The 27,871-nt window shown below is 40.1% G+C and overlaps 1 protein-coding gene across 1 annotated transcript; it reads right to left on the reverse strand.

Annotated features, from left to right (window-relative positions):
* Positions 1 to 3,021: 3,021 nt before the first annotated feature.
* On the reverse strand, positions 3,022 to 27,312 carry LOC106166040 (uncharacterized). Its single transcript, XM_087014157.1, has 6 exons — positions 27,208 to 27,312; positions 13,435 to 13,487; positions 12,781 to 13,230; positions 6,968 to 7,138; positions 6,231 to 6,313; positions 3,022 to 5,410 (listed from the first exon to the last, which is right to left on the reverse strand). The coding sequence occupies exons 2-6, from the start codon at positions 13,445 to 13,447 to the stop codon at positions 5,177 to 5,179; spliced, it is 951 nt and encodes a 316-aa protein (XP_086870283.1). The 5' UTR covers positions 13,448 to 13,487; positions 27,208 to 27,312; the 3' UTR covers positions 3,022 to 5,176.
* Between the last annotated feature and the right edge of the window lie 559 nt (positions 27,313 to 27,871).

Below are 27,871 nucleotides of genomic sequence, written 5' to 3' on the forward strand. Positions count from 1 at the left end.
ATGCTAGTGCCCTTTACCAGACAAATACCCTTGTACTTGCATTTTTCTGTAACGTGTGCAAAACAGTCCCTTCATTTAACCACAGACAACCATCTGTGAATGTCAAGTGAAAATCAATCTGTGTTCCTGGTAGAGGGTAGTGCTTTTGTACCGTGAAGGTTGAGTTCGTTGACCGCCTGTCTGGCCTTTTATAGCCTTTTCTTTCTTCTGCCGTTGATGGTAAACATGGCGTAAAAAGAAATATACACTGAAGATGCAGGGAAGGATAACGTTTTCTGTCTAGACAAGTACGTTATATTTAAGAATTTTGTCCAGTCGATTCATAGTATAGAAATGACTTTCGACAAGAGTATCCCTGCACGGTTCGCTTGTCATGGGACTGTTATAGAATTCCATTAATAAGGCAACTGAGTTTTAATAATTTTGATATCGTTTATGAAAACTGACCAATGTTAGTACTTCTGAACTCTGTGGAGATTATAGACCACCATTCCATGACCACATCTGCGTGAAATTTGCAAGCGACACCATGAAGATAGAAGGAAAGATATGGCTGTCAATCTAAAAAAGACAGGTCGAAATTGTAGATTTCACTAAAAGACTTATTCCTATGATTGCTCATATATCAAAGCAGATCAAAATATTAGTCCTTAAGTCTAGACCAGTTACATATGAGTTGGTTCTGTAAAAAAAATCAATTGTTCCTTCTCGGCGTCGTCATCGTGAGACTGCAATAAACAGTCCAGGCATGAAACTTATTATCACTGTTAACCATCAGAATTGTTTTAAATTGTATGAAATCTAGAAGTCACTGCGAGAAATGAGCTCGAAAAGAAGACGGAAGTTGAAAAACCATCACTTAAATGATCGTTAAATATTTTTTATCTCCCCAAATGTCAAGAAAGGAGGATCACAGGTTTGTTCGACGAAGAAAAATGCCGATAACCCAATTACTACTTCGAGTTTTTCTTCCTTAGGAAAACATAACACTGTCCACCGTTAAGTCAAGAAGGACTGTCAGTTTTAGTTCTTCGACCAACTGATATCAGATAAAGACCTTCCAAACTGACCAATGTCAGTTCTTTTGTACTGTATGGGGTCCATTGACCACCATTTAATGCTCACATCTGCGTGAAAAATTCAAGCGACACCATGAAGATAGAAGGAAAGATATCGCTTGCAATCTCGATAAAGACATCAAAATTGTAGACTTCAATTAACGGCAAAAGGCTCGTTCCCAATAAAACTTTCGTTCTATGCAGATCGATCGAACTCCGCGGGGAATCTCACTGAATGAAATATAGCAGATTAGCTCCGCTTGTTCCCGACACACTCGGATAATCACCAGGGCCCAGTTTCATCAACACCGGATAGCGCTATCCTCTGGCTAACACTATATCCACTGGATAAAATTGTTACCCTCTGGACGCTTACCCTGCGGGTAAAATAATGTTTTCTAATCCCTAGATACTTATTTATGCCTCTGATATTGCTACCCAGTGGTTAAAATTGGCTGATATCATCTGGAGAACTGTCCAATTTCATCCAGTGGATGGTGTTATCCTCAGGATAGCGCTATCCAGTGTTAAAACTGGGCCCAGGTTTACTACTCAACGCCAGGAGGGGCGTGTTTATTGTTATACTGATCTGCGGACTAAATATGGCAGTCCCCACTGAAAAGCAATACCGAAAAATCTCTGAATGGTCTCCCCGCTTCCACACGCGTCTACCCTACAGGGGCCTAGCAATTTTAATTGGTTAAAAACCTCGAAGTCGAAATTTAATCCGTGTGGAGGCAGGGAGACCATATGAGGATTAGGTGGTCTTGCTTTCATGTAGGGTCCGCCATATTTGATTTGCGGATCAGTTGGTCCGAGGCTCATTTGGTTTGAATGCGACCTATCTGTTGGCATTCAGCTATAGTCGCTGTTGGAACTACGTAGAACGATTAGTTTCATTGGGAACGGGCCCTAACTGCTATGATTTCTCATTTGTCAAAAAAAAGAGAGAAAAGTCTAAGGGCGCATTCCCATAGATTTTAGATCGATCTATCCCCGGCTTAAATGTCCGTCCCGCCTACTACAAGCTGTAAGGGGGTAATTAACTTCCGCGCGCGGTCGGCTGACTGCAAATTTAGCGTGAACCCCCTGGGAGTTAGGTCGATCTAGTAAGATCGATCTAAATATCTGGAAATGCCCTCTAGGTCAAAACCAGTTTCATTTTGGTTTTCTCCAGCAGACAGGCTAATGCTAGTGCTTTCGTACCCTCTGCCAGACAAATCCCCCGGCGCATGCACTTTTCTGTAACGTGTGCAGAAAAAGTTCCATTATTTAACGAGTGACGTATCAGTGGAAATCATGTGAAAAATCAATCTGTGTAATTGGTAGAGGGCAGTGCTTTTGTACCGTGAGATCGAGTTCGTTGACCGCCTGTCTGGCCTTTTATAGCCCATTCTTTCTTCTATCATTGATGGACAACAAGGCGTAAAAAGAAATATACATTGAAGATGCAGGAAAGTATTACGTTTTCTGTCTAGACAAGTACGTTATATTTAAGAATTTAGACCAGTGGCTTCATAGTAGACAAATGGCTTTCGACAAGAGTACCCTGGAAGGTTCGCTTGTCTTGGGACGCTTATAGAATTCCATTATTAAGACAACTGAGTTTTAAAAATTTTGATATTGTTTTATAAAGTTAGTATTTGTTGTGATTTTGTTGTATTTGCGATGCACCGCCATCTTTTTGTCAGTAAATGTCCTATGTCAAAGTTTTTTTTTTTTTTTTTTTTTTTTTGTAACTAAGTTGAATTCTCTGAGCGCTACCAGGATTTCTTATTGAATGCCTATGTCAAAGTTTTTAACATTTGAGTGGGTAAAAAACAGTTTTAATACTGTATTGTTAATATGTGCAAACTGTAAGAAGATTTTTACCATCAAGAATTGTTTTGTTTTTTTTTTTAAATATGCGAATAAAATGCATGCAGCAGGGAGTTTTTTGTCAAACTTCAAAACAAAAATAATGTCTAATGTAGATGCTTTATTATAATTGACATTTGTGTTATGCAATTGTCATAATATATTATCTGTGCTTTAACATTAACCATCAAATGGTACAGTTAAATTAGAAAATATCTATACAAGAGAATTCATAAAATAAGCAAATATGGTAAATGCACTGCCACGTTTCTACATAAAAAGTTATAAAAATATATATATATATATATAACAATTATACTGTTATTATGCATACCGTTATCTTAAGCTGAACTAATATATTTGAAGATCGTGGTAGCAAAATGTCTGAAACCGTAAGTGATAAATAATTAAGGAGCTGAATAGGGATAACAACTCTCTGTATGAAATCCATATTTCACAAAAAAAAAAAAAACATTGTAAACAACCCAAGGAAATATAATATATTCTATTTCCCACCAAAAATGGAATTTAAAGCAATTATTCTAAAATCTGTGCTTGTCATCCGACCATGTGACCTCCATCGATGGCTATAGTCTGTAATAATCTCTTAAGACTAAATTTGAAAGTAGAAATGGATTCATTTACCATTGGTAAGAATGGAAAAATTGTTGTTTACCCCAGGAAAATTCGTTATTGGCCAAAATGAACAGTTGTTATCCCTTTTAGTAGAGCTACTTTTGCTCCATAAGACCGTCATCTATATAACAAACAAAAAATGACAAAAATAATGAGAACTAATTTAACTAAATGCACTTTGTAACGGATATATGTGCAAAACTCCCACAGCAGTGTGAGGTCCAGTGTTTAAGTGCGAAAACACCAGGCGTTGGCGTCTTGTTGCTGTCAAACAAATTCTGAGGAACATTTTTTTTTTTTTTTTTTTTTTTTTTTGAGAAACACCTCACCTTACTCAAAATATTGCGTCATCTGTACATGACAGTACCACTAACAAAAAAAAAGTCGTGGAAACTAACGGTCAGATAAAAGTAAAAATGTAGGCTACTCAAATACTCAAAAGGCCTGTCGCTTCTTATTGTAACTATTTGCGTCTGCTATCCTTTCGTAACATGGCTTTGTTCCGTAAAGTAAAGAAAAAAAATCGTCAAGTCTTTTTTTGGCTTCCTCACCGTCGGCAATGAGCAGTTCGTATATTAAACATGTGTGTTGCCAGAATAAGTACACGTCTGTCTCAGGGAGGTGGATGCTACTGGTAACTGCCAAATAAAATGAAACTTCGTTCAAGTATTTGAAGTAAAAATAACTAATATGACGACTTTAATGATATCATTTCACTGGTGAACCATCTATTTTCACGAGACCACATTTGGCGAGCGTAATATACGTAAACCTTTTACATGTCACTTCCACGTTTAATACAAAACCCCATTACGATTCATATATTCTCAATTAATTGCCATCATTTAGATATGATGTAAGATAAACTTTTCTAAAGGAACTCAAAATGCTACTTTCCGTTCTTCACAGGGGCGGGTTTAGGCCGTCTTCTGGGACTTCCGGAAGACGGTCAGATTTTCAAGTTTACATTGACGGGTATATATTTTTCTGTCGGAAGACGGTCAAAAACGGAGGATGGATCAACAAAGACAATTTGGAAGACTGTCAGAAAAAAGCTCTGGATCCGCCCCTGCTTCATATATACGCCAAACGTTATTTTCTTATATATGAGTAGAGTTCAAAACTGATTAAAAGCTAATCAATTTGGAAATTGAGAACGGTGGATTGAAGAAAATGTTGTTAAGCCTGACATATATGGCACAGCCAAACTCTATCTTACTACAGAGAATCCTTCAGCCACCTCACAAGTTCGCTTCACCAATGAAACGTCATGATCTACATGGGGTTGGACAAAATGGGTTCAGTTTCACAAGAGTACATGAGTGGTCTTCACTATAATACCGAAGGTTTTGGACAAAAGTTAAAGCTTGGGTGAATCCTTTTAAATAGACTTTCGGTCAAACGATTTCTTATCTGATGTTGAAAGATAGGCCCACTATTGTCAACTCAGTGGAAAACTACCCTTTTTTTTTTTTTTTTTTTTTTTTGTTTTTGTTTTTGTTTTTTTAGTCAATTTTTAAGAGGGGACCGGGAGGTATTATAGTTATAACCAAACTTCAAAGTTTAAAGTTCTCATGCCAAACGGGTTCCCAAAAGTACTTATTCTGACATTTCTATCCAATCAGTCACCCATCGTCTGGCTTCTGACTATTTACCACACTTCGTAGCCGTGCGTTCTCGAGCAAAGCGTTCTTCAACTGCTCTTTGGCAGATTTAAGCTCACTCTTTAAGTGGATAACATGCATTTTAATACGGTTTTCTTGAAGTCTCCTTGTGTCTCTGGAGCGTTTGGCTTGTTCGTTATTTTTTCTACGCCTTTTCCAGTACTCTTCATCCTTGTCGTTTTCCGGAATACATTTCTGAAAAAATTAATATATACATTTCTCAGTATATCTCTCGATGTCAGAGGGAAATAAAGTATTTTATCGGGCCCCAGTTTGACAAAAAAAAATCTTAATTGAGTTCCATGGCTTAGTTGACTAGGATTTCCATGAGAGTGTTGTTAGACTGCTCCTGATAGGTTAAGTTGTGCCCACGTGACCATGTAACCTTGGAAATTAGTTATTAGCGAGGGAAGTTGCCGTGTTTTCCAGAAACAGCTTCGAGAATTCGGAGCCAAACTCCTGAAGCTATTTGAAAGCAGGGCAATGTGTGTAAAGAATGGGAGTACGTGAAAATACCCGCAAGTTGTGGCTTTGACAGCTTTACAGTTAGAGTGATAACTACAGGCGCCTAAATACAGTAAACTGGGCACCAGGAAGTCCACTTTGCGCACAAACCCGGTATACTTTATCCTTTTCAGTCAAATGAAATTTATTTTACATACACACACACATACACATACACACACACACACACACACACACAGTTTTAAAATAAATAAATACACGAGAGACGTGTGAACCTCAATTCTTGAGTTTCACGAACATACTCATAGGGTATGCCCGATCATCAGGTGTTAATTCAAAATGATATTATTCAAAATGATATTTATTTTTTTAATTTTGTATAAATGCTCCGCGTTGTTGAGCTCTCTGTATACTACACAAACACACACACACACACACACACACACACACACACACACACACACACACATATCTATATATATATATATATATATATATATATATATATATATATATATATATATATATATATATATATATATATACTTACCCTTTTAATGCGCCTGATAGCAGGTCGAGGCATCACGTCCCCTTCCTCAACAGTATGTCTTCTGGGGTCAAACTCTGGTTCCCCTATACAAGAAAAAAATTACGATGTATCCTTAGTTTTTGATATTTTTTACTGTTGCCAAAGAAGGACGTTTTTTTTTTTTTTTTCATCAGTGTTGGCTTAGCAATGTGTCTGTTCATTAGAGAACGAATTACCTCAAAGAGTTCTTGACAAATTTTGATGAAGTTTTCAGGAATGCTGTGCCACAAGAGGAACGAAGTGATTGCAATATCAATTGAATTAGGTCTCCAAATATTTGAATATTTTTTCAAAGAAAAATTTTGCCCTTTATTTGACCGAGGTCTGTGCTTTTATAGTGCTCACCAGATTAAAAATTTTATGAGCCATTGGGCAAAAACGAATAAATTTGTCCTGAGTGTTATTTTTTTCTCCTTTTTTGCCATACCAAGAGGGGAAGGAAGAAGGTCTGAAGAGATCGTTGGGGTGGGGGGGGGGGGAGGGGGTGAGAGAGAGAGAGAGAGAGAGAGAGTGAGAGAGAGACCAAAGAAAAAGAGAGGGGAGAATTTCTATTGTGACCAAGAGTTGATATATTTTTGATATACATATATTGATAAAAGTTAAGACAGATAAAGAAAGAGCTCAAACGAACGCAATGAACAAACTAATACCTGCGTTACACCATATTTTACTGGGCATCAACGGAATTGAAATATTACCTGGAGCCGTGCAAAGCATGCGCACTCTCTTTGGGATGTCTGGATCGACCTTGCAGATTTTGTCTATCGCGGAGGAATAGTCGCAGCCCGACAAAAGGTTAGACAGTGTTCCTTTCGGTTGCTTCACAGAGGACTTGCTCGACCCTGGGCTAGCAGATGTGGCCCTTGGATCTGAAAACAAAGACGTATTTTTTTAGTCTTTATCAAAATGAGTGTAAAAATGAGTGAAAAGATGCATTTTTTTTTGTTATGTTTGATAATTACGTCGTAGACTTGGTGGCGATAGGGAGTCACCTGGACGACCCATGATGAGGGCGTCGATTGCAAATCGCGTAAAGGACAATCCTCCGACTAACAATATTCCACCTCAGCCTTTGATAAGTGAATGTCTTATTATGTCTCACAAATGTGTCGTGACATTTTAATAACCTGATTTTTTTATTCTTAATTTTTCGTGAATAAATAAAAGAAAAACGTGAAATAGCTTAATTATCGGCAAAACTTATGATTGAGGTTGTACAAGTGTTGACAATTAACCATGACGTTAATTGTCTTACTAGAGTACAGCTACAGTGCAACTACTTGACCATATGGTTTGACCATAATTCGATAAGTTCACGGAAACGTGGTAGTTTGCGTAGATACAAAATCGTCTCAAAACTACTATATCAAATACAGACGCAATTAAAATTTTTGATATGCATTTTTAACGCCGCCGTTAAGAGCAATTTGAATTTTTATCGATGTCTTCCAATAGGCAGCTTTAATTTAATGTACCTTTTTAAAGAGAATAAATAGCATTGTTGCCTTTCTGAAACATTTTTACAGAGCATCAGTTTCTTTTGTATCTTTTCATAAGATATCAGTCAGTCACACGACTTCAGATTGATGTTTGTTTGGGACACCTGGCGGCACCACCAGCAAATGCCATGACCTGAGTGGGGGCAAGGAGTTGTCTGTGCTTTGTTTCAGTTTTCAAAGTTGGCATTTCACGTTTTCAAAGTAAAGAAATGTAAACTGGTAGCACTTAACGTGATTTCAAAAACGTTGGATTCATTTCTAGAACGCTGTACCTGTAAGTTAGGATAGATTTTGGGTCCTAGTAGGATCAGATGGGGGATACACAATATATCGATAAGGCGGGAAGGGGCGTGCATCGGTTAACCTGTAAAAATCTTTTGGAAACAGCGACGATGCTCATTATTTGCAAGGCGTGGGGGTTTATAATGAGCCGTGAGAAAGATGAATATGTGGAGAGTGCGTTGCACCAATGAGCTATGGCTATTCGAGCATTCAGTGGCGGATTTAGAGGGGGTGTCAGGGAGGTCCTGACCTCCCCCCCCCCTTCGAATCCTGAAAAAATCACACAAATGGTCCCCTCTTGAAATTAGAGTTTTGACTAGCTGAATCATAGTTATAAACCGTACAGAATGGCCCCGTGCGCCCTCTAAATTACCAAAATTTGTGGTGCCCAACAGCGGGCCCCGAACCCTACGCCAAGGGGTCGGGGTAGGGTCGTCTTTGCATCCGCGGACCTCCCCCCTCCCCTTCAAATAATCCTGGATTCGCCTCTGACATTGGGCGGATTGCCTGTTCCAAAACATTTAGACTGGTCTTAGGGACCATTCCCGCAGATATTTGGATTGATCTATCTCCACGGGGAGTCTTACTAAACTATCTGTTATCGGCGAGGCCCAGTTAAATACCCCCGTTGCTGTTTCGGTAGACATATAAGCCTCTTAAGCCGTTAGCAATTTAGCGTGAACCCCCAGGGAGTTAGGTCGATCCAGATGGATCGGTTTAAGCATGGGAACCCAGGCTTAAAGTGTGACTACGATATACGGGGGATTTGTTCCCCTTTCACAAATATGCCTCTAACTGTTTGAACCAGTCAAAACTAATACACGTTAGGTGACACTCTTGCACAACAGGTGGGCCATTAAGATGTCAAACTCTCAAAGCGTCGACCCCAGATTAAATTTAAAACACTTAGGAGGTCCTCTTTTCACCCACACAACAAAAAATAGTAATGACAGACTAATCGAGACAAAACTAGTAATTTCCCTATTCTGGTTTGCACGGCTTTCGGCCAATGACCACTACACATGAAAATCGCTGACCTACAGTGTCCAAGTAGTTAAAATCCAATTGATAGAAGTGCCCAGATTTCAACCAGACGGCTCAAACGTCATCAAGATGGTCATCGGAGACATAACCTTTTGACGCTTGGGTAGGCCAGGTGATTACGGGCCTACTTCTTCGCTTTTATCAGAGTCGTAGGATCGTCCGTTGTCTTGTTGCCTTTGTGTGTGCTTTGTGACGAACCAAAGCTCTGGCAAAAAAGCGCCAGTCTGGACATTTTCGCTGTGGGCTGGGACTATTGTATGCGTACAATGCACATTATACCTTTATGCAAGAAAAAAAAAAATACTAAGAAATCCTTAACATTTTTTCCTTTGTCAGTAATCCATATCTCAAAGCCATGGGAAAACTACGATCTATAAAACCCGTTTTTAAGAGTTCTTTGTTCCTTTAAGAGTTAATTGGTCCTTTTTACTATCACGTGTGAAATTCACCAGTCTATTTCTCCCTTGAAATGAGTGATTCAAAAACCAAAATACGCTGAATATATGGAATATGGTGCTGAAAATTCTCGAAAATGATTTTTTCATTTTTCTTTGTTATATACTCTGAATGTGGCTGATTCTGATCGGAGGATGAATCTTTACTTTCTCAGGGTTAGGTATGCCTTTAAGGGCGCGGCATATACTCTGGCCTATACCTACAGGTGTAGCGTCCATTGTCTGGCGTCCGATCAGCTTAACTAAGCATGAAATTCGTCCAGTGCCATCCAAATAAAATATCATTATGTTTTACACATCGAAAGACCAGTATATTCGAAGTGGAGTAACCGATACGTTTGGGAACTTGGCCGTATTCAATTCCCTCATAATTTGAACCGATCGGGTTTATCTCCCTTCAGAGGAGACTAAAGCTTTGGTCCGATGGTTAAAATCAACTTTGGACTGATTTGATTTGGTGATTGCATATGCGGGCATGTGTGTGTGTGTGTGAAATGCCTAAGAAAAAACTAATAAAACAAATGTATCATTTGGCTATTTTGAAGTTGAGGATAAACTACAGATTCAGCCGTTTTATGAAGATAAAAGAGGAAATAAAACTCATACCAATACTCAAAATGAAAAAGTGAATTTTCCTTGTTTTTCAAATCATCCTATTCTTTACATTCGATTTAAAGAAGGTGCCATGTTTCTATTAAGATTTAGGTAAATAAACCTGTCTAACACACCAAAATTTGCCTGACTAAAGTGTATTATTTAAATTTAAAAATACTATATATAAAATATTATGTAAAGATAAAATTACATTTAATCTATGAAACCGGTAATGTATACAGTCAAAAAAGACATTCTTTATCTCACAGAAGTACCTAAAGGTCTAGAGGATCATGTAACAATCCATTAACTTTAGCGAATAGAGCTGCCTGTTGACCCATCGAGGGCATGTCCTAGTATGTTTTCTGCTTGATAAAAAAGGGGCTTTTTTCTTCGCGCAAGAATGCGTAACATGTCTCATTACAGATCTTTTAATCGAGATTCCTATAGAAGTCAAATTTTAAGGGATAATGGTAGCAGTAACCAGTTTAGTACGGTGTGCTGTTTCCTCTTCCTCTGCACCGCGTGGCCTAACGTAAGGTGTGCGAGAGATTAAATGATACTTTACGGATTTAGAGATACACGCACACGTATAAAAGGTAAACTATGATACCTGTTATGTGATATGTATTGAAACCTAGCTGTGTGTACATAAAACTTATCAGTCGATTAAAAAAACCGAAAATGCTATTGTAATGAAAGCCCTCCACCATGTAACACCAAGCTGTATTCATGTTCCTTGAGACTCACTAAAACCTGTGTGATCTCCACCTTCATTTGTACAATTCAGTTGTCAATGGCCAACTTCTATCCGCTGATTAGAGGTTCTTTTGCATTAAGCGCCCTATAAACATGTCATTATAATTATGGACAAAGAAGGACCGGTCTCTTCCCTGCGGTTACCGTGACGTGCTTCCATTAGAGAAGGAACTTGAGAAAGCTAGGTCACTGGTTCAAGAGCACGTATTTTGCAGACGCGTGCACTTTGGCAATCGGACGGACTTTGGGTATAACAGGTCGGGCACCTTGACCTAAGTGAAACTGAAATATTTACACACGTGAAAGGAAAGATGGTTCAATCGTATTTTTATATGGTATATTTCTCCACAAAAACACTTTTAAAAGATTCTTTTTTATGTACAGGGACAGATGTGTCTGTACATATAGCCGTCATCTGCGTCTGTTGTCGCCGTCGTCGCTGTCGTCGCCATGCATTTTCAACAATAACACGATAAGCGGAAAAAACGTTTACCTTTTGTCATCAAACTTACGGTACTGATGAATGTTTATAAAATATAGGTCTAGTTTTAAAATCAGTATGGTCGGGCCATTTTTTCAAAAGGTACATGTATGCTGTTGTTTTTTTTTTTCGCTTTTTTCAGCATATATGCAATACTGATAATACATTTCAAGAAAAACCGACAGGCCAATTGTCTTAAAACTCACAGGAGTACTAGTGATCAATCTTAATGGAATACAGGTCGAGTTAGAAAATCAGCTTGAACAGACCATTCAACCAAAAGTTATGTTTTTTTTTTTTTTTTTTTTTTTTTTTTGCTTTTTTAAAGGGGCATACAATCTGCGGGAGGGTGTTATCATGATTGTTGAGATGATATAAGAGTGGTGTCTAAAATTGCTTATCTTAAATAATCATCACCGTTATATGTATATAGGCCTATTATTCGTCAAAATGCGATTTCAACTTCATTTTTTGTCCGTTCTTCGCGTTAAGTTATACGCTCTGCTGTCTTCCAAAACGGTTTGCGCGCGCACGATTGATTCATTGCACACACACCTTTTACTACTAATACTATCAGGGCTTCCTAACCAGTGTGGCCATTGCATCATTCGACGAACTGTCTCAGTGCAAGGTTTCTGAACGTTAAACGTCTTGTTTACTTCTGTTGACATGTCATTGCCCACTCTATTATACTTTTACTTTAATTGGTGCAAGTTTTGTGTCGTAGGCCTACTTCTTTCTGCTTTTTATCCCTCTTACGTGCTAGCCTAAAGAGTTTTTTCTTCGTATCGTCCGCTGCATTGACTTGTTGAATCAGTGCAGTCACGTGGTACGCCTACTCCCTCGGCCTTCACGGATGAAAAGTAAGTTGAGCAGTTTTCCCACACTTCTTCCCGCCCGTTCATTCATATTTTAGTATCTGAGTCACGTGACACGCAAGGTATGTTACAATCGCGGGACGTAAATGCGATTTTTAGTTCTTTATTTCTACGTACTGGGTGCGTGTTAGATGTTAAATTTGAAATATATCTTGTTTATTTGGAATGTTTGATGCTGTTAAGGTGCTGTTTTTGTGAATTATTTCCAACTAAAACCGCTTTGTATGCCCGTTTAACCTTTTTTATCCACCATCATGCCGATAACATGAAAGCCGTGAAATATTTTCCTTTACACCTTGTTTTGATAAAGGTATACGAATTCTAAGTCTTTTTTAGAAAACTCGAACACAAGAGAAAAGAAATAGTAAAGACGAACTATCAAACGGAGAGAGATAAAAAAATCCCATTCACTGCCAAGAAGGAGAGGAGATGTCAAGACACACTGATTGTTGATTCATTTATTACTATCTACTCTTGATTGTATATTTATCTACGGGTGTATCATTACTTCTTACTTACCTGAATGGTCACGAGTACCCTGCGCCAGACAAGATTGTAAAGAGGGACTCGACTCGTTTTTGAACGCTCTATAGCCGCTGTGTGTGTCCGCGCTTTGAAAGTCTGGCAAAACCGGCTGCAAGTTTTCAAAGGTTATCTGAGGAGAATGCCCATTGTTATCTTCAGCGTGCGTCTCAGTACCCGCTGGCACCGGCGAGCTTCCCTCGCGCGGAGCGGTCTCACAGTCTAGTAGCGCCATCCACGCTGCCGGGGCAACTGGAGGGACAACTTTCGCCCTGTCAGTGGGAGATTCAAAAACACTGAGGTCTAAGCTGTCCTCGAAGAGAAAATCTTCGTCTGGTGCGCCAAGTAAGTCAAGCGTTGACGGTGACAGTTGGGCATGTTCATCGCCGACGTACAAAGCACTGGCTGGGCTGTGCTGGCCAGCGTTTTGACTCGGTGAATTCTGATCTATAATAAATGAATAAACAAATAAATAAACGCATGGATTAACTAATCAATTTTGGAAAATGGAAACATTTTATCAATTAAGTTTTTCCTCTCTCTCTCTCTCTCTCTCTCTCTCTCTCTCTCTCTCTCATATAAGATGTCTTAAATCCGCAGCGGTTGGCATATCTTAATAAACTTTTAATATACGTATTTTTATTAACGCACCTTTCACGTTCATACTTATACAGATATCTTCTTCGGCTTCTTCGCAATAAGACCTATGAACAAAGAGAAAAAAATGTGTCAAAGAAAACCATGTAATCTTTCGTTAGAAGAGTTTGATTTTCCAATTTGTTTTACATTCCAAAAAGCCACGTCTTGCAATCTGGAACTAGTGTGTCGGTTGGTCTTCAGTCCGTTGTTGCTTTTTCGACACCGGACTGCGTATTGTTAGGAGGGCTGTCCATATTATATTCCACACCGGCTCTTAAAAACGCGGCTATGAGTGCATTCCCATAGATTTTTAGATCGATCTATCCCCGTGGGGAGTCTCACTAGATTGTTGTCAGTCTGACCGGCTTAAATGTCTGTCCCGCCTACTAAAAGCTGTAAGGGGGTAATTAACTTTTGTGCGCACTCGTCTCTCGGAACCTGACAGCAATTTAGCGTGAATCCCCAAGGAGTAAGGTCGATCCGGATAGATCCATCTAAATCTATGGGAACCCAGTCTATGAGACTATCTAATTGCCATGCCTACTGGATGGAAATCGCCATGATAATGATGAACATTTTAGGGAGTTTATCATATGTCGAAATCAGAGTTGAGGCTAGGCCACAGGATCAAATTAATGATAAACCAGATCGTATTGTAACTTAGGCCAACTACTTGGGCCTCGTAATTGTTCCGATGGTCAAGATGACCCGTGTTTGATCCCGCGTTAATGACCATTATGCTGTTGATGCTCTTGGAACGAGTATCGGGTACATGTGCACGTTGTGGCAGGGTGCATGCATGCACAAGAAATAATGATGATAATACTAATGATAATGAAATATATGTATTTATCGTCATCCAAACCAACAGGGTGAAACGATTGTACAATGTACAGGTCCCTTTTTTTTTCAAATCTGATAACTGCTGGCTATTGCAATTTCCGTCTGGTCTTCGTCGAAAGAAAGAAGTTGTTATACATGAAAATTCTCAAACACAAGCCTAAAATTTTCCGTACCGTTAGCTTACATTTTTGCTCAAAGAAGTTGTTGTATGACAATCCAGGGCTATCGGCTGTCGGGGTAGGAAGCAGGAGCAGAGGTTAAACCCTCGCCTCACCCCTCCCCACCACACCCAACCCCACCCTTACCCCACCCCACCCCCATCCTACCCCCACCCCAACCCAATCTACCCCACCCCACCCTCCGCTACCCCACCCTACCCCACCACACCACACCCAACCCCACCCTTACCCCACCCACCCCCATCCTACCCCCACCCCAACCCAATCTACCCCACCCCACCCTCCGCTACCCCACCCTACCCCACCACACCACACCACACCACACCCTACCCCACCCACCCTAACCCACACCCACCCTACCCCACCCTACCTCCACCCCCAACCCAAGAATACCAAAAGCATTGTAGGTTGAATTTTTAAAGTTCTAAGGGGGCATTGACCCTCCTTATCCCAAGAGTTTTTGGACAGCATTTTACAATATAATCTTAAAAGCGATACGAGATACCCTTATTTGCTTTACAGGTATGAGTTAGCGTCTTAACCTATTGACATTGGCACTAAGCTTATTTTTCTCTTGATTGATGGAGCCACTAATTGTTCCTACTACAGGTCACCTCCCGTGTCCTTTAACACAGGTAAACACCCCGCGGGTCGCCAACCCTTTACACAATACCTACGTACTAATCAGGATACAGGTGAACGGCACGTGTTTTCGTCGTGGCCAGGGGGGCGAAAATACATTTCTTTCGAATATATACCGGTGTAGGCCTTTGCAAGGGACCATTCCCAGATCCTATCGTACTAACTTTGGATCGATCCATCTCCAAGGGGATTCTCGCTACATTGCTTTCCACTTAAGCGGCTTAGATGTCTGTCACACCTGAAGCTGTTAGGGGATAATTAATTATCGTTTAGCAGCTTCAGTGGGCGTGTCAGATATCTAAGCCGCTTAAGCTGGAAGCAATTTAGCGAGAAACCCCTTGGAGATGGATCGATCCTGTTAGATCGATCTAGGCATGGGGACCCAGTCCTAGTTACACAACAGGATCACATTTCACGGAAGTGTGCACGTGTCCACAATACACACTAAAACATTTCCATTGCTTTTTCCCTATCTTATGTAACTATTTTTGTTGCTCCGGCGGCTTTCTAACCCCTTAGGCTGTATTCACAAAGAGATCATCGGTCTACGTAGATCGATTCAGCTTTGCTTGGACTCTCGCTGAGTGCAATCACACGCCTCTTCCTGGCATTGGATAGAATGCAGGAAATCTGGATATTATACAAGCACGTTGGAAACAGGAGGAGGCAGGTTAATCTGTTAAACTGATTGCACTAAGTCCCCGCAGAGTTGGATCGATCTACACAGACCGATGTCGTCTATAGGAATGGGGCCAAGGCCGTAGTTACCTCAGCACGTGTTTAGTCGGCGCTTACATAAACCCGGTCTTTTCTGTGAATAGTTAGTGGAAGACCTATCTGTGGCCCTGGAACATAATAGGGCAGGTCACACGTGTATGGGTTGATCTACGTGCATTGAAGAGGAAACGGGTCAACAACTTACTCGCGTCAGCCACTTAGATACTCCTCCTTCCTTCTAGTCTATTCCCGATCCCGCGGGCAACGCCCGTTCAGTATTCGAAGTAAAATACCCTTACATATCTTCAGTAAACGTTTGCCAAATTGATGAACCGTTCGATCCATGAGGGGTTTTAGAGAAACCGAATCATCGGTGACGCGATAAAAAATAACGGACAATTAAAAAAAACTAGAGTGAAATAATATACAAAATCGTAGGCCTGTTTGCCGTAGCATTATCTCAGATGGAATCGCACAGTTCCCGTGAAGGAATTGTTCAGAGGACTTGCGGTGATTGCGGTTAAACACATTGTTGGTTTCTTTTCTTTTCACCTTTGGTGTTTTTAGGAAGCATAACAATAGTAAATATTAATAGTAAAGATGTTTAAAACTTATTAGTGTAATTCACTTGCACGAACTTGAAGTAGTGTGTTTCCTCAGTCCGATTGTCATTCTCAATCTGACCATTTGGTTGCTAAAACTTGAAGGGGCATATATGCGCCGGCAGCGTATCCATCCTCAGTACGTGAAACTACACGGCAACGTCACACTGTACCAAGACTGAAAAGGCTCCGTACGATCACTGCACGACAGATAAACCGAATTTTCTCTTTGGAACCTCGAGGTCATGTCGGCGTAACGACACGGCACCGGCACGTAAGGTAAACGTATTCGCCGTAGCCCATAGCCACTTACGATGCCATAAAATTTGCACGGAAAATCGCGCACGATTTCACAACAGGGCGTCCGTGACACATGTATTCTAGACTTTACCCACCGAAGTCTTAAAAGCTAATAAGGCGTCAATTTTAGCTCAATAAACTAAATATAGTATTTCGCGAAAAAGGACCCTGGACCTAAACCCAATGAACTTGTTTCCTTAACATACATGTAATGCAGCGTTTCTTTTACTACTGTAACATATTTTTCTTAAATCGTGAAAGGTATATTTTAGTCAATTGCGGAAGTAAAAATGTCTTTGTAAATTTTTTTTTCAAGCCACTCCCTCTTAATCAATACGCGCAATAAATAAATATTCTCGAATGCAGAAAAAAATTAAATATTACTAATAACATTCAACAAGAAGCATTTCTGATTTTGAAAAAAAAAATCTCTTTACAGAAATTTGATAAATCATGAACATACCGGTACTTGCCTGATCTTGAGCTATTCTGCAAGCGTTAATTATACAGGGGACTACACATACTCGAACCTCGTCTTGCACTGCGGAGATTTGATGCGATGCGTTGAGAGGGGGGATACACCGTCCTTTATTGTGGACCGGTCTGAAGTCGGTAATCCTTGCGGTTAAATATATATATTATACAACTGGTCCTCGGACAGCGCCCTCTAGCGACACACGAATGCTGAGACACGCGACACAGTCACTGATTTCGGCAAAAAGGAATGCATTTGGGAACAAGGCAGGTTGACATGCCGGTCAAGTGCTGGGATATTTGGGGACAACGCCGGCTCTTGCGTCAACAGTGATCTCCCATAACATAAAAGAGGCCAATTGAAAGAAAAGAGGACAAATGAAGTTGACCGCCGTGTGCGCGTTCGCATGAACAGAGACAGACGCGCGTGGCGAGCCTTTGATAATATTACGTCATATTACATTAATGGAGCATTTTTCCCAATTAAGTTTATTAATTATGTCTTATATCCGATTTTTCAGCGGCCACAAAGAAGTAAAGAAGCGTAAAATGTCGAGTATTTAAGTGGATGTAAGACTGTGAATGATTTCAGCGAGGGATAAACCTTCTATAAAATAAACTAATTTAATGATAATAATTAAAACAATAGATTAGCATTGAATGAAATAATGACAAATAGCCAATGACTCCAAAGTCCCCAATCAAATTTAAGCGACCATAAAACGGAACAAAAATAATCCTCGATCTACTTATCTGCTGTTCGAGAAAATTTGTAACTGATATTAAGACAGCTTCACACCAAGAATACATAATACATTATTTACAGAAGTGAAGTTAATATGGGGTACATGATGTTACCTTAAGATCAAATTACACACCTTTAGTATGTAGTGTGTGGCGAATAAGACTATCAGTGTTATGGTGACACCGACTATTATAACGTACACTTTTATTTCGCCAGGTGTTGCTTTTCTGTCATTATACGGTATTATTTACACACGCTGCGCATTTCTTTCTGGCATCATTTGCAATATTGATACATATTCCCTTCCATTTTGTCAGCCAAGTATTGAACATTTACAATCTTTTTAATCGCTACTTCGTTCACGCCTCATGTTGCTTTGTATTTGGAAAGTTCACAAAGTCGCAGCCAGCCCCAAGGCTGTTATCACGGAAAATTACTTTTAATTGTGAAATCAACCAGTCCACCATTACCTAATAGCCCCATAGGGCTCATTCCCATTGAAAACATCGGTCTATGCAGATCGATCCAACTCTGCGGTGACTCTCGATCGCTATGCAACCAGTTAAACAGATTTAGAGACCATTCCCACAGATATTTGGATCGATCTATCTCCCTGGGGAGTCTCACTTAATTGCTGTCAACTCGACCGGCTTAAATGTCTGTCACACCTAGTAAAGCTGTTAGGGGGTAATTATCTTTACCCCCTAGGTGATTCGGTAGGCGTGACAGACATTTAAGCCGTTTTTTTTTATTTGATAGCAATTTAGTGAGACTTCCCAGAGTTAGGTCGATCCAGATGGACCGATCTAAGTATGGGAACCCACTCTTACACGCCTACTCTTGTTTCCAGCATACTTGTATAACCACCGGCTTTTCTGCATCCTGCTCAACGGCAGGAGTGATATCAACCTGTTAAACTGATTGCATTCAGCGAAAGTAACACATTGTTTGATGTAGACGTTTTCCATTTTATTTAAAACAAAATGCAGTTATCGTACTGGCTGACCGTCGATGCGATTAGAGTTGCACTTGGTACCCCTAGCAGGGTGGCAGATATTATAGGCAAATATTCAAAAAGCCAGAGAATCCAATGACTGTCTATTTATCTAAAGACATATCTGCGAATATCTTGTGAAAACTCTGTCGCCCTAGTAGAGGGTATGCACTTGGTAACTTTATGTCTTTGACCCGAACCGACTTGATAAATAAATTCAAAGTTGTTTTAACTTTACGTTCTTATTGTTATTGTTGTTGTTATTGTCGCTGTTATTGTTTCTGAAGTTGTGAAGACTCATAATATTGTGCATGCTACAGTCTGCTGAACTCCTATGGTACACGTAAATTTCAGATACGGTTAGCCGAATGATATGCGTTGCAGTTGGTTAGCGAGGCGAGGTCGGCGATTTGGTGGGGATTGACCCGGTCACGGTGTGAAAACTCCGGACACTGACACAGTTCTCATTGGCCCCGGAGGCCGACGAAGCCACCGATGCGCTTCGTCGACTTCATTCGGCACTCGGTGCGAACTCGAATTCTGAATACTTACGCAAGAGTTTCATTCCTAGGTGAGGACCAAGCCAAAGGGAGATCAGAGTCACACCTTAATAATGTCAATATGTGAGAAATGAAAAAATCACACAGCTGAATAACTTTATTAAAAAATGAATCGAATCAGGCTGGTATTCCAACTCGAGCTTTATTTCAGCCCTAAGAACCATTCTTAATTTAAGTTTGGAAACGAGAAGTAAGACAGTTTTCCTTCCATGTTTTTTTACGATGACAGTGCACAAAATAGGGGTTTTGTCAATTTCGATTTAATAGTATATAACGCTTACTGGCATTAACAGCATCAATTTTTATTTAGGCATTACTGTTACTGTGAATATTCAGATAATGTACCCAGCACAGGACTCGAGACACATGGGAGTTCAAAGTCACACCTTAAAAGTATTGATGTGTGTAGGCTATAATGAAAAAGCCCCCCCCCCCTCCCCTTAAAATAAAATCTAATCAGATTGGATTTCAAGCTCAAACTGCATTTGGTTCTGCATCAGTCACTGCAGTATGTTTGAGGACAAGCCACACGGTTAAAGAGTCATTGTGCTTACTATGAAAGAGAGCGCGGCGGAGACGCCTAATATGGCGAGCTGCCACACCCTGAGCTTCAGAGATAACTTGAAACAAGCCTCTACAGTTTACAAGCAAACAAGTTCCTTGAAACGGCACGGCAGGCCCGTAGCCAGGGGGGGGGGGGGGTTCGGTGGGTTCGAAAGAACCGCCCCTTTTTCTGGGAAAAGGTCCACTCTGCCTAAAATTTGCTCTAGGTACATGAAGTTTTTATGGAAAAAGGTCCACTTTTTCAGAAAAAGAACCCCCCTTTTGAAATTGCTGGCTACGGGCCTGCAAGGCTATGCTACAGTGTAGAGGTTTTTTAAAATCATCTCTGAAACTCAGGGTGCGAGCTTTGGGTGGGCATGAGAATGGTGTGTCCCCATCCTGTGACAGGTTGGGTCACTGCGATGTTTCTGAAAATATTTAAAAGTTTCTGGCCTATTGAAGTGTGACTGCAGAATCGCCTCAGTGCACTAAGTTGGAAGAATGAAAAAATACCTTGATGAAGGTATAGATGCCGCCCAGGCTACGGAGCGTTTATCGGCCGATTGTTGGTTCACAGTAAAATATTGAATGAGTCGGGTGTTTAAAAAGACAACAATCACCTTTGTGTAATGTCATTATCGCAGTTTTAAAAGGAATAAGTTTTGCATTAAACTTACATATATGAATATGACTATGCAAGTGCTAACACAAATAAGAAGAATAAATGCATCATAACGAGTACCAGATAAAACTATACTTTGATATATAAATAGCCACTGCAAATAGCTAAGAACTCCCGCTTTGAAAAATATAGGTACGAGAGGCCTCCTGGTCCAGTCGATTTCTGGCAGTTTTTTCAAGTGTTTACATAATTTGCCTGTAGGTTCATTTTCAATGCATTTCAAGAATGTGAAAATGGACTTGTGAAATATTTGGAGTAAGAAAAAGATAACATTATGAATTCAATTGGGAAGCACAATAAAGAACGTACGAACGCTCACGGAGCAAAGGCTCGGAGGGTCGGTCGAAGGGTCAATGGACGGTCTGACCAGCGGTCAGTGGCACAATAAAGTTGAATCTAACCTGCCCCAGTTTTTCCGCTTGGACTAGCTCAAGTTGAGTTAACTCAAGGGGATGAATTAAAGCAGCTCGTGTGGCAGCTTTACACTGGACGGCGTTCTTTCTGCATTCTTTGTCCGACCACGAAACTGGTATCGTTGTGGTCGTAGAAAGGAGCCACATGCATCGTTTTGGTTGCAAAATGAATGCTAAATGATCGGCCAGTTATCGGCACTTAAAGTATTATTAATTTTTACTCTCAAACGGGGCCGTACCGCGGGACGCACGAAGGGCGCTTTCCAGTGTAAAGGGCGCTTAATTAAGTGATCTTGATATTTGACGCGGCGTCCAATACACACTAAGACCCCATTTCCACAGATTAGATCGATCTACTTTAGATCGACCTAACTCCCTGGGGGTTCACGCTAAATAGCTGTCAGCCGGGCGGACACGAAAGTTAATTACCCCCTTACTGCTTGTAGTAGGCGGGACGGACATTTAAGTCGGATTATCTGAAAGTAATCTAGTGAGACTCCCTGCGGGGATAGATCGATCTAAAATCTATGGAAATAGAGCCCTATGTTAGCTCCAAGGGGATTCTCGCTGAATGCAATCAGATTTTTTATTATTATTTCATTTTGAATTTTTTAATCTTTATCTATTTATCCATTTTTATTTATTTATTTATTTATTGGTGTGGAATATTTTGTTATGTCATTTTTTCCACTGATGATGCCGTTAAAACAGAACGTCTTTCAAAACTTGCGTATCAAAAGTACCTTTTTGTCTTTTCTTTTTGCATCCTTTTTAATTTGACGTTTTTTAGAAATCTTGACCAGATCCTTGGCGTGGACGTTCAGAATGGATTAATAATTGCACCAAAACGTAGTTTGATAAATATATATAAAGTGCTGTAGTAGACGGGGATATTTTTTCTGTGTCATGTAATAAAATCACTTAGAACACATGCACAGCAGTCTCGTAGCCAGCAAATTCAAAAGGGGGGTTCTTTTTCTGAAAAAGTGGACCTTTTACAATGAAACTTATATGTACCTAGATCAAATTTTACCCAAAATGGACTTTTTCCTGACAAAAGGGGTGGTTCTTACGTCCATGTGACACAGGGATGTGGAATTTGTCTGGTTTTACTTATCATGTAGGGTGCAAGCTCGCTTGACTTCAGCAAAGCGTAGGCTTTAGTATAGCCTAAGTCCCAACCGAACGTACGGACTGCTACGTGCGGTCTACGGCCAAAAAAAATGGGGAAAACGTGAGAGTTCGTGCGTGAAGAGCACGTCCGTCGTGCGACTTTTGGAAGGACGCAGACAGCACGTAGAAACATTTCGACATGATCAACAGCCGCTACGTGCGATCTAGCTACGTCCTAGCTGGACGCAAGGAACCTAAAATCCTTGCGCCCAAAACGCAGTTGGGACCTAGGCTTATACAAATATTGCGCAAGAGACGCAGACGCAGGCTGGGGAGGGGGGGGGGGGGGGGCAGATTGGTAGCATTCTTCGGATATGACGAAGATACCCTAACCTTATTTCGATCTATTGAGGTTCGTTGAACCCCACGCATTTTTGTTCCTTAAGGGATCCTTTTATAAAGTTTACATAACCAGATTTTATGTAAGCCTCCTGTAGGTGCCAACCAGTGGCCACAGAAAAGTATATACAATAGACGTATGATTTCAGATGTTGAGAATAATGAAAATAATAATGGATAAAAGCGGTCAGGGGTCAAGTGGACCCCGTCAGAAGTTCACTGACCGACCAGCTATAAAATTTGTTCTTTTGCGCTCGTTTGGTTTTAAGGTGAATTCTGTGTCAAGTCGTCTCCTCTCACATTGGAATGTGATTAGGTCTATATGAACTCACCCAGCAAATTGGATTCGGACCTTTACTTCTCTCCTTCAAAACTCTCGCTATCCACCCCCCCCCCCCCCCCCCGGCTAATTTTTTCTAGGCACAAGAAAGATCTACCAAATGTAGAAATCACATAAAATGAAATATCTGAAAAGGTCTCAGAGTTTCAATAAAGTGGCCGGTCAATGTCGTCTAGGTCACTGTGACCTAGTGACAAATGTTATCAGGGCTCGTTCCCAATAGAACTACATGTATATCGTTCTATGTAGATCGATCCAACAGATAAAAAACGCCTCCTTTTGTTTGCAACGTGCTCATATAAAAATCACCAGATGAAACTATAAGGGGGTTATTAACTGTCGTTTAACAGCTTCAGTGGGCGTGCCAGTCGTCTAAGCCGTTTAATCTAAACGCAATTTAGCCAGAATCCCCTCGAAGATGGGTCGATCCTGCAAGATCAATTCAGGTATGGGAATGGGGTCTAAGATAAAATATTGCTTATGTAACCCATATATAACCCATTGCATTGTCACTTGAATCATGCGTTTAATTGCGAGGAATGCAAAAGTGACATCGAAAAGGACGATGCATTTTCATAATGCATTAAATGTTTTACTTTAAACCTAATCATATCAGCATATTTGTGCAACACATTCCTTCCGGGCGGGGTCATGTCTTGGCATTAAATATCAAATCCCTTTTTTTTTTTTTTTTTTTTTTTTTTGTAATAAGACGAAAGAAGCTTTTTGGTAAATCAAACATTATAAACATTATAAAATACGTACAATACATTTGATGGAGAGCTACAATACTATATTCTTTACTGATCTACATGTAGGCAGTTTAAGGACAAAAAATCAGCTTTAGTAAATTATACATGTATATAGGCCTTCTTTTTTCAAATTATTATTATTATTTTGTTGTTGTTGTTGTTGTCTCTATAGCCCTAGTTTTAATATGATATTAAACTACCTTGCCACTGATGTAAAATGTAATTACTTCAGGTCCAGCAATCATATCCAAACTAGACACACTGATCACAATGCACACCTCTTACAAAGCCCACATGTTGTTGTTGTTGATTGTTTTTTCCCCCACTTAACATTCACAGATATGCATCTGGCCAGTTCTGTGCACCTTTATCTTGTGTCCAGCGAGAATTTTTGTCTGAAATTAATGTCATCGTTCAGATGGCTTTTCGTATATAGCAGTCACTTAGGGCTCATTCAGAACATAGGACTAACTGATCCACGGATCAAATATGGCCAACCCACTTGAATGCTTGTTGCGCAATCCCCGCAGGAAATCTATTCAGTGTCTAATCCTGAATTAAGCGGCAAGCTTTTTAGTGGGTCGCCATATTTGATCTGCGGATCTGTTAGTCCACCGTTCTGAATGCGCTCTTAAAGGGATGGCAGTTGTCAGTGGATCTTGTGCCCGATAGACAGTCATACACCCCATTTCCATAGATTAGATCGACCTACTTTAGATCGACCTAATTCCCTGGGGGTTCACGCTAAATAGCTGTCAGCCGGGCGGACACGAAAGTTAATTATCCCCTTACAGCTTGTAGTAGGCGGGACGGACATTTAAGTCGGATTATCTGAAAGTAATCTAGTGAGACTCCCCGCGGGGATAGATCGATCTAAAATCTATGGGAATAGAGCCATAAAGATGCCACTATATGTAGAATCTGACGAAACTGTTGCTCCATGATGCGGAGTGGCAGTTGAAGCAGGAAGCCTGCTTCAGAAAATATCGTGTTGGTTTCCTCCCTTGGCTTGGTGGACCTTACTTCAAGCTGTTCTATAATATTGTATTATTTGATTGCTTTCGATCATAACAGGGTTACTGGCCTGGGCTTGTGTTTGATTGACTCTAGCTGTATTAACCAAGCCAATCATTGTCCACGTTCTCCTTCTCACTGTCAGGGTCCGTTATTAGATCTGTCATACTTTTAGTGACCATTCCCACAGATATTTGCATCGATCTATCTCCACTGGGAGTCTCACTAAATTGCTGTCAACTTGACCGGCTTAAATGTCTGTCGCGCCTAGAAAAATTGTTAGGGGGTAGGCCTAATTATCTTTACCCCTCAGTTGATTCGGTAGGCGTGACAGACATTTAACTTAAGCCGGTTAGTTGATAGAAATTTAGTGAGACTCCCCAGGGAGTTAGATCGATCCAGATGGATCGATCTAGGCATGGGAACCCAGTCTTACTCTTATACCGTGCGTGGGCGAAAAGTGCCCTTGTAAGGGGTATATATAATTTCTATAAGGCAATAAATTTCTATCAACTAACCGGCTTAAATGTCTAACTTCAGAACGCAACAGGATAAAATTAACCTCTTCCTACACAGTCATAAATCTCTTACTTGTTGTCAAAACGACAGGATTTTTGTGATTGTCGCTAATTTCCTAATTGAAAATGTGCATTTATGAATTAGCCACTCGACCGCCCTCAGTCTGATTCCCGTCCACTGTCTACTCCCTCCCACGGCTGTCCTCCTATGTGCCAGGCCCTCCAACTCCCCTGTTACCAACTATTTTTTTAAATTATTATCCAGTATTATTATAATACGACCTTTTTTCTCTATAACGAATATACATTTATTAGTTAATTAGATACATTTTAATGTTATCTTAGATGAGCATATAATGCTTATAGCGATTTGCCATCTCCATATGTACACTAATCATAATGTTCACAAACTAATAAACGTGTTCAAAATTTTTTTTATTGTACGCGTGGGTAAGTTTGTTTATTAATTGAATTTCTGTGTCAATTCACCAACTTTTGCATTTGAAAAAGATGGAGACTGTTGGGGAGTGCAATGCAGAGGAGCACCGACCTCCAAAAATCTGGACCAACTCCGCCAAGTTCTTTAAGAAAAATTTGGTGATATTTGGAAGTGTCTTTCCAATTTTATGAATATTTTTTTACCTCTGTAGAAATATCAGTGGCATATAAGATATGAGGGGGTACATGCTATAAATTTGAACAGGTGGTACAAAATGTGGATATTTAAACCGCTGTTTTGTATTTTCTGCACCATTAGTCATGTCAGATGTGGTTTCTGGAATAAAAGGCACTGTTTACATAATTTACACCTGTGAGGTGACCATTTGTAGTTAAAAGCATATGGAATGGGGGGGGGGGGGGTACAACCTCTGACTTATGTTGTATATCAACAACGATATGTTGAAAACCTAACAGTTAAAGACTTGTTAACACTTGATAACGAAGACAAATCTTTATGATATAATACAGATAAAAAATAATTAGTGTCTTCCCTCTCACACCCCGGCAGGGAAACATAAACAGCTAGAAAATACCAGTCCGGGTTAAACATTAATTGTGCTTGCGATGGAAAGTGCACGGCGGAGACGCTGCATTAGGCGAGCTCGAGCTGCCGCACTCTGAGCTTCAGGCCGCATTCAGAACGGTGGACTAACTAGCCCGCGGGTCAAATACGGCCGACCCACTTGAATACTTCCCCACGGGGAATCTGTTCAGTGTCTATTAGCGGATTAGACGGCAAGCTTTGTAGTGGTTTGCCATATTTGAGCCTAGTTAGTGCACTGTTCTGAATGCAGCTTCGGAGATAACTTAAAGCAAACCTCTTCAAAATACAAGCAAACAGAATACTTGAAACGGCAACGGTATGCTACAGTGTATAGGTTTGTTTCACGTCATCTCTGAAGCTCAGGGTGCGAGCCTTCCCCACCCTGCGAAAGGCTAGGGTTGGGGCACTGCGATATTTCTGAAAATATTTGAAAGTTTCTGGCCTATTCTAAAGGCAAAATGGCCTCAGCTCATCAAGCTAGAAGAATGGAAAATACCTTGATGAAGGTAAATGCCTCGGAGGCTACGGAGCGTTTATCGGCCGATTGGCGGATCACAATAAAGAAAAAATTAATGAGTTGGATGTCTAAAGAGACCACGATCACCTTTGTTTTGTGTCTTTATCGGAATGCAATTCACGTTAAACTTACATATACATATAAAAATAAATAAATAAATAAATAAATTAAAATAAATAAAAATAAAAAACGGATTATAAAATCGTTCATTTATCATATAATTGTTATAATTATAGAATAATGCATTAAATTTTTTCCTTAACCCTAATCATACCAGCATATTTTGCAACTCATTTCTACTGGCTAGTGGATTTTACAATGACTAAGATGCAAGTGCTAACAAAACAAATAAGAAGAATAAATTAATCATAATGAGTACCAGATAAAACTAACCTTGATATATAAATACCGGTAGCTTTGAAAAATACAGGTACGAGAGGCCTCCTGGTCCAGTCGATTTCTAGCAGTTTTTTCAAGTGATTGAAACATTTGCCCGTAGGTTCATTTTATATGCATTTTAAGAATGTGCAAATGGACTAGTCAAATATTTGGAGAAAGAGAAAAGATAACCATGTAAGTTTAATAATAATAATTTTGTTACGCAATTTATGGCGCACGAGTGGGCACGGGTCGAAGGCCGGGAGGGGCGTTCTAAGGGTCAGTGAACAATCGGACCAGCAACACTTTTATGTTGAATAACCTGCCCCGGTTCACTTCGCTTGGACTAGCTCGAATTGAGTTAATTCAAGGGGTTGAACGGAAACACCTTGAGGAGCCGTCCGATGCAAATCTAGAGACCGTGCTTAATGATTTTGTCGACCTACATGTAGCTAATGAGCATTACCTCCATTGGGACCCGCGTTGAATGCAAGCAGCTTTTTAATTTTTTTTTAAATTTCAATTTCTTTATTTTTATTTATTTATCTATGTTTTTTGGTGTGGAATCTTTCGCTATGTGATTTTTTCCCCACTGGTGATGCCGTTAAAACTGAATGTCTTTCAAAACTTCCGTATCAAAAGAACTTTTTTTTTTTTGCAAAGAACCACGGTTTGGCAC

Source organism: Lingula anatina, chromosome 5 (genome assembly GCF_051362555.1).
Source record: "Lingula anatina isolate TDL-2025a chromosome 5, LinAna3.0, whole genome shotgun sequence".
NCBI lineage: Eukaryota > Metazoa > Brachiopoda > Lingulata > Lingulida > Lingulidae > Lingula > Lingula anatina.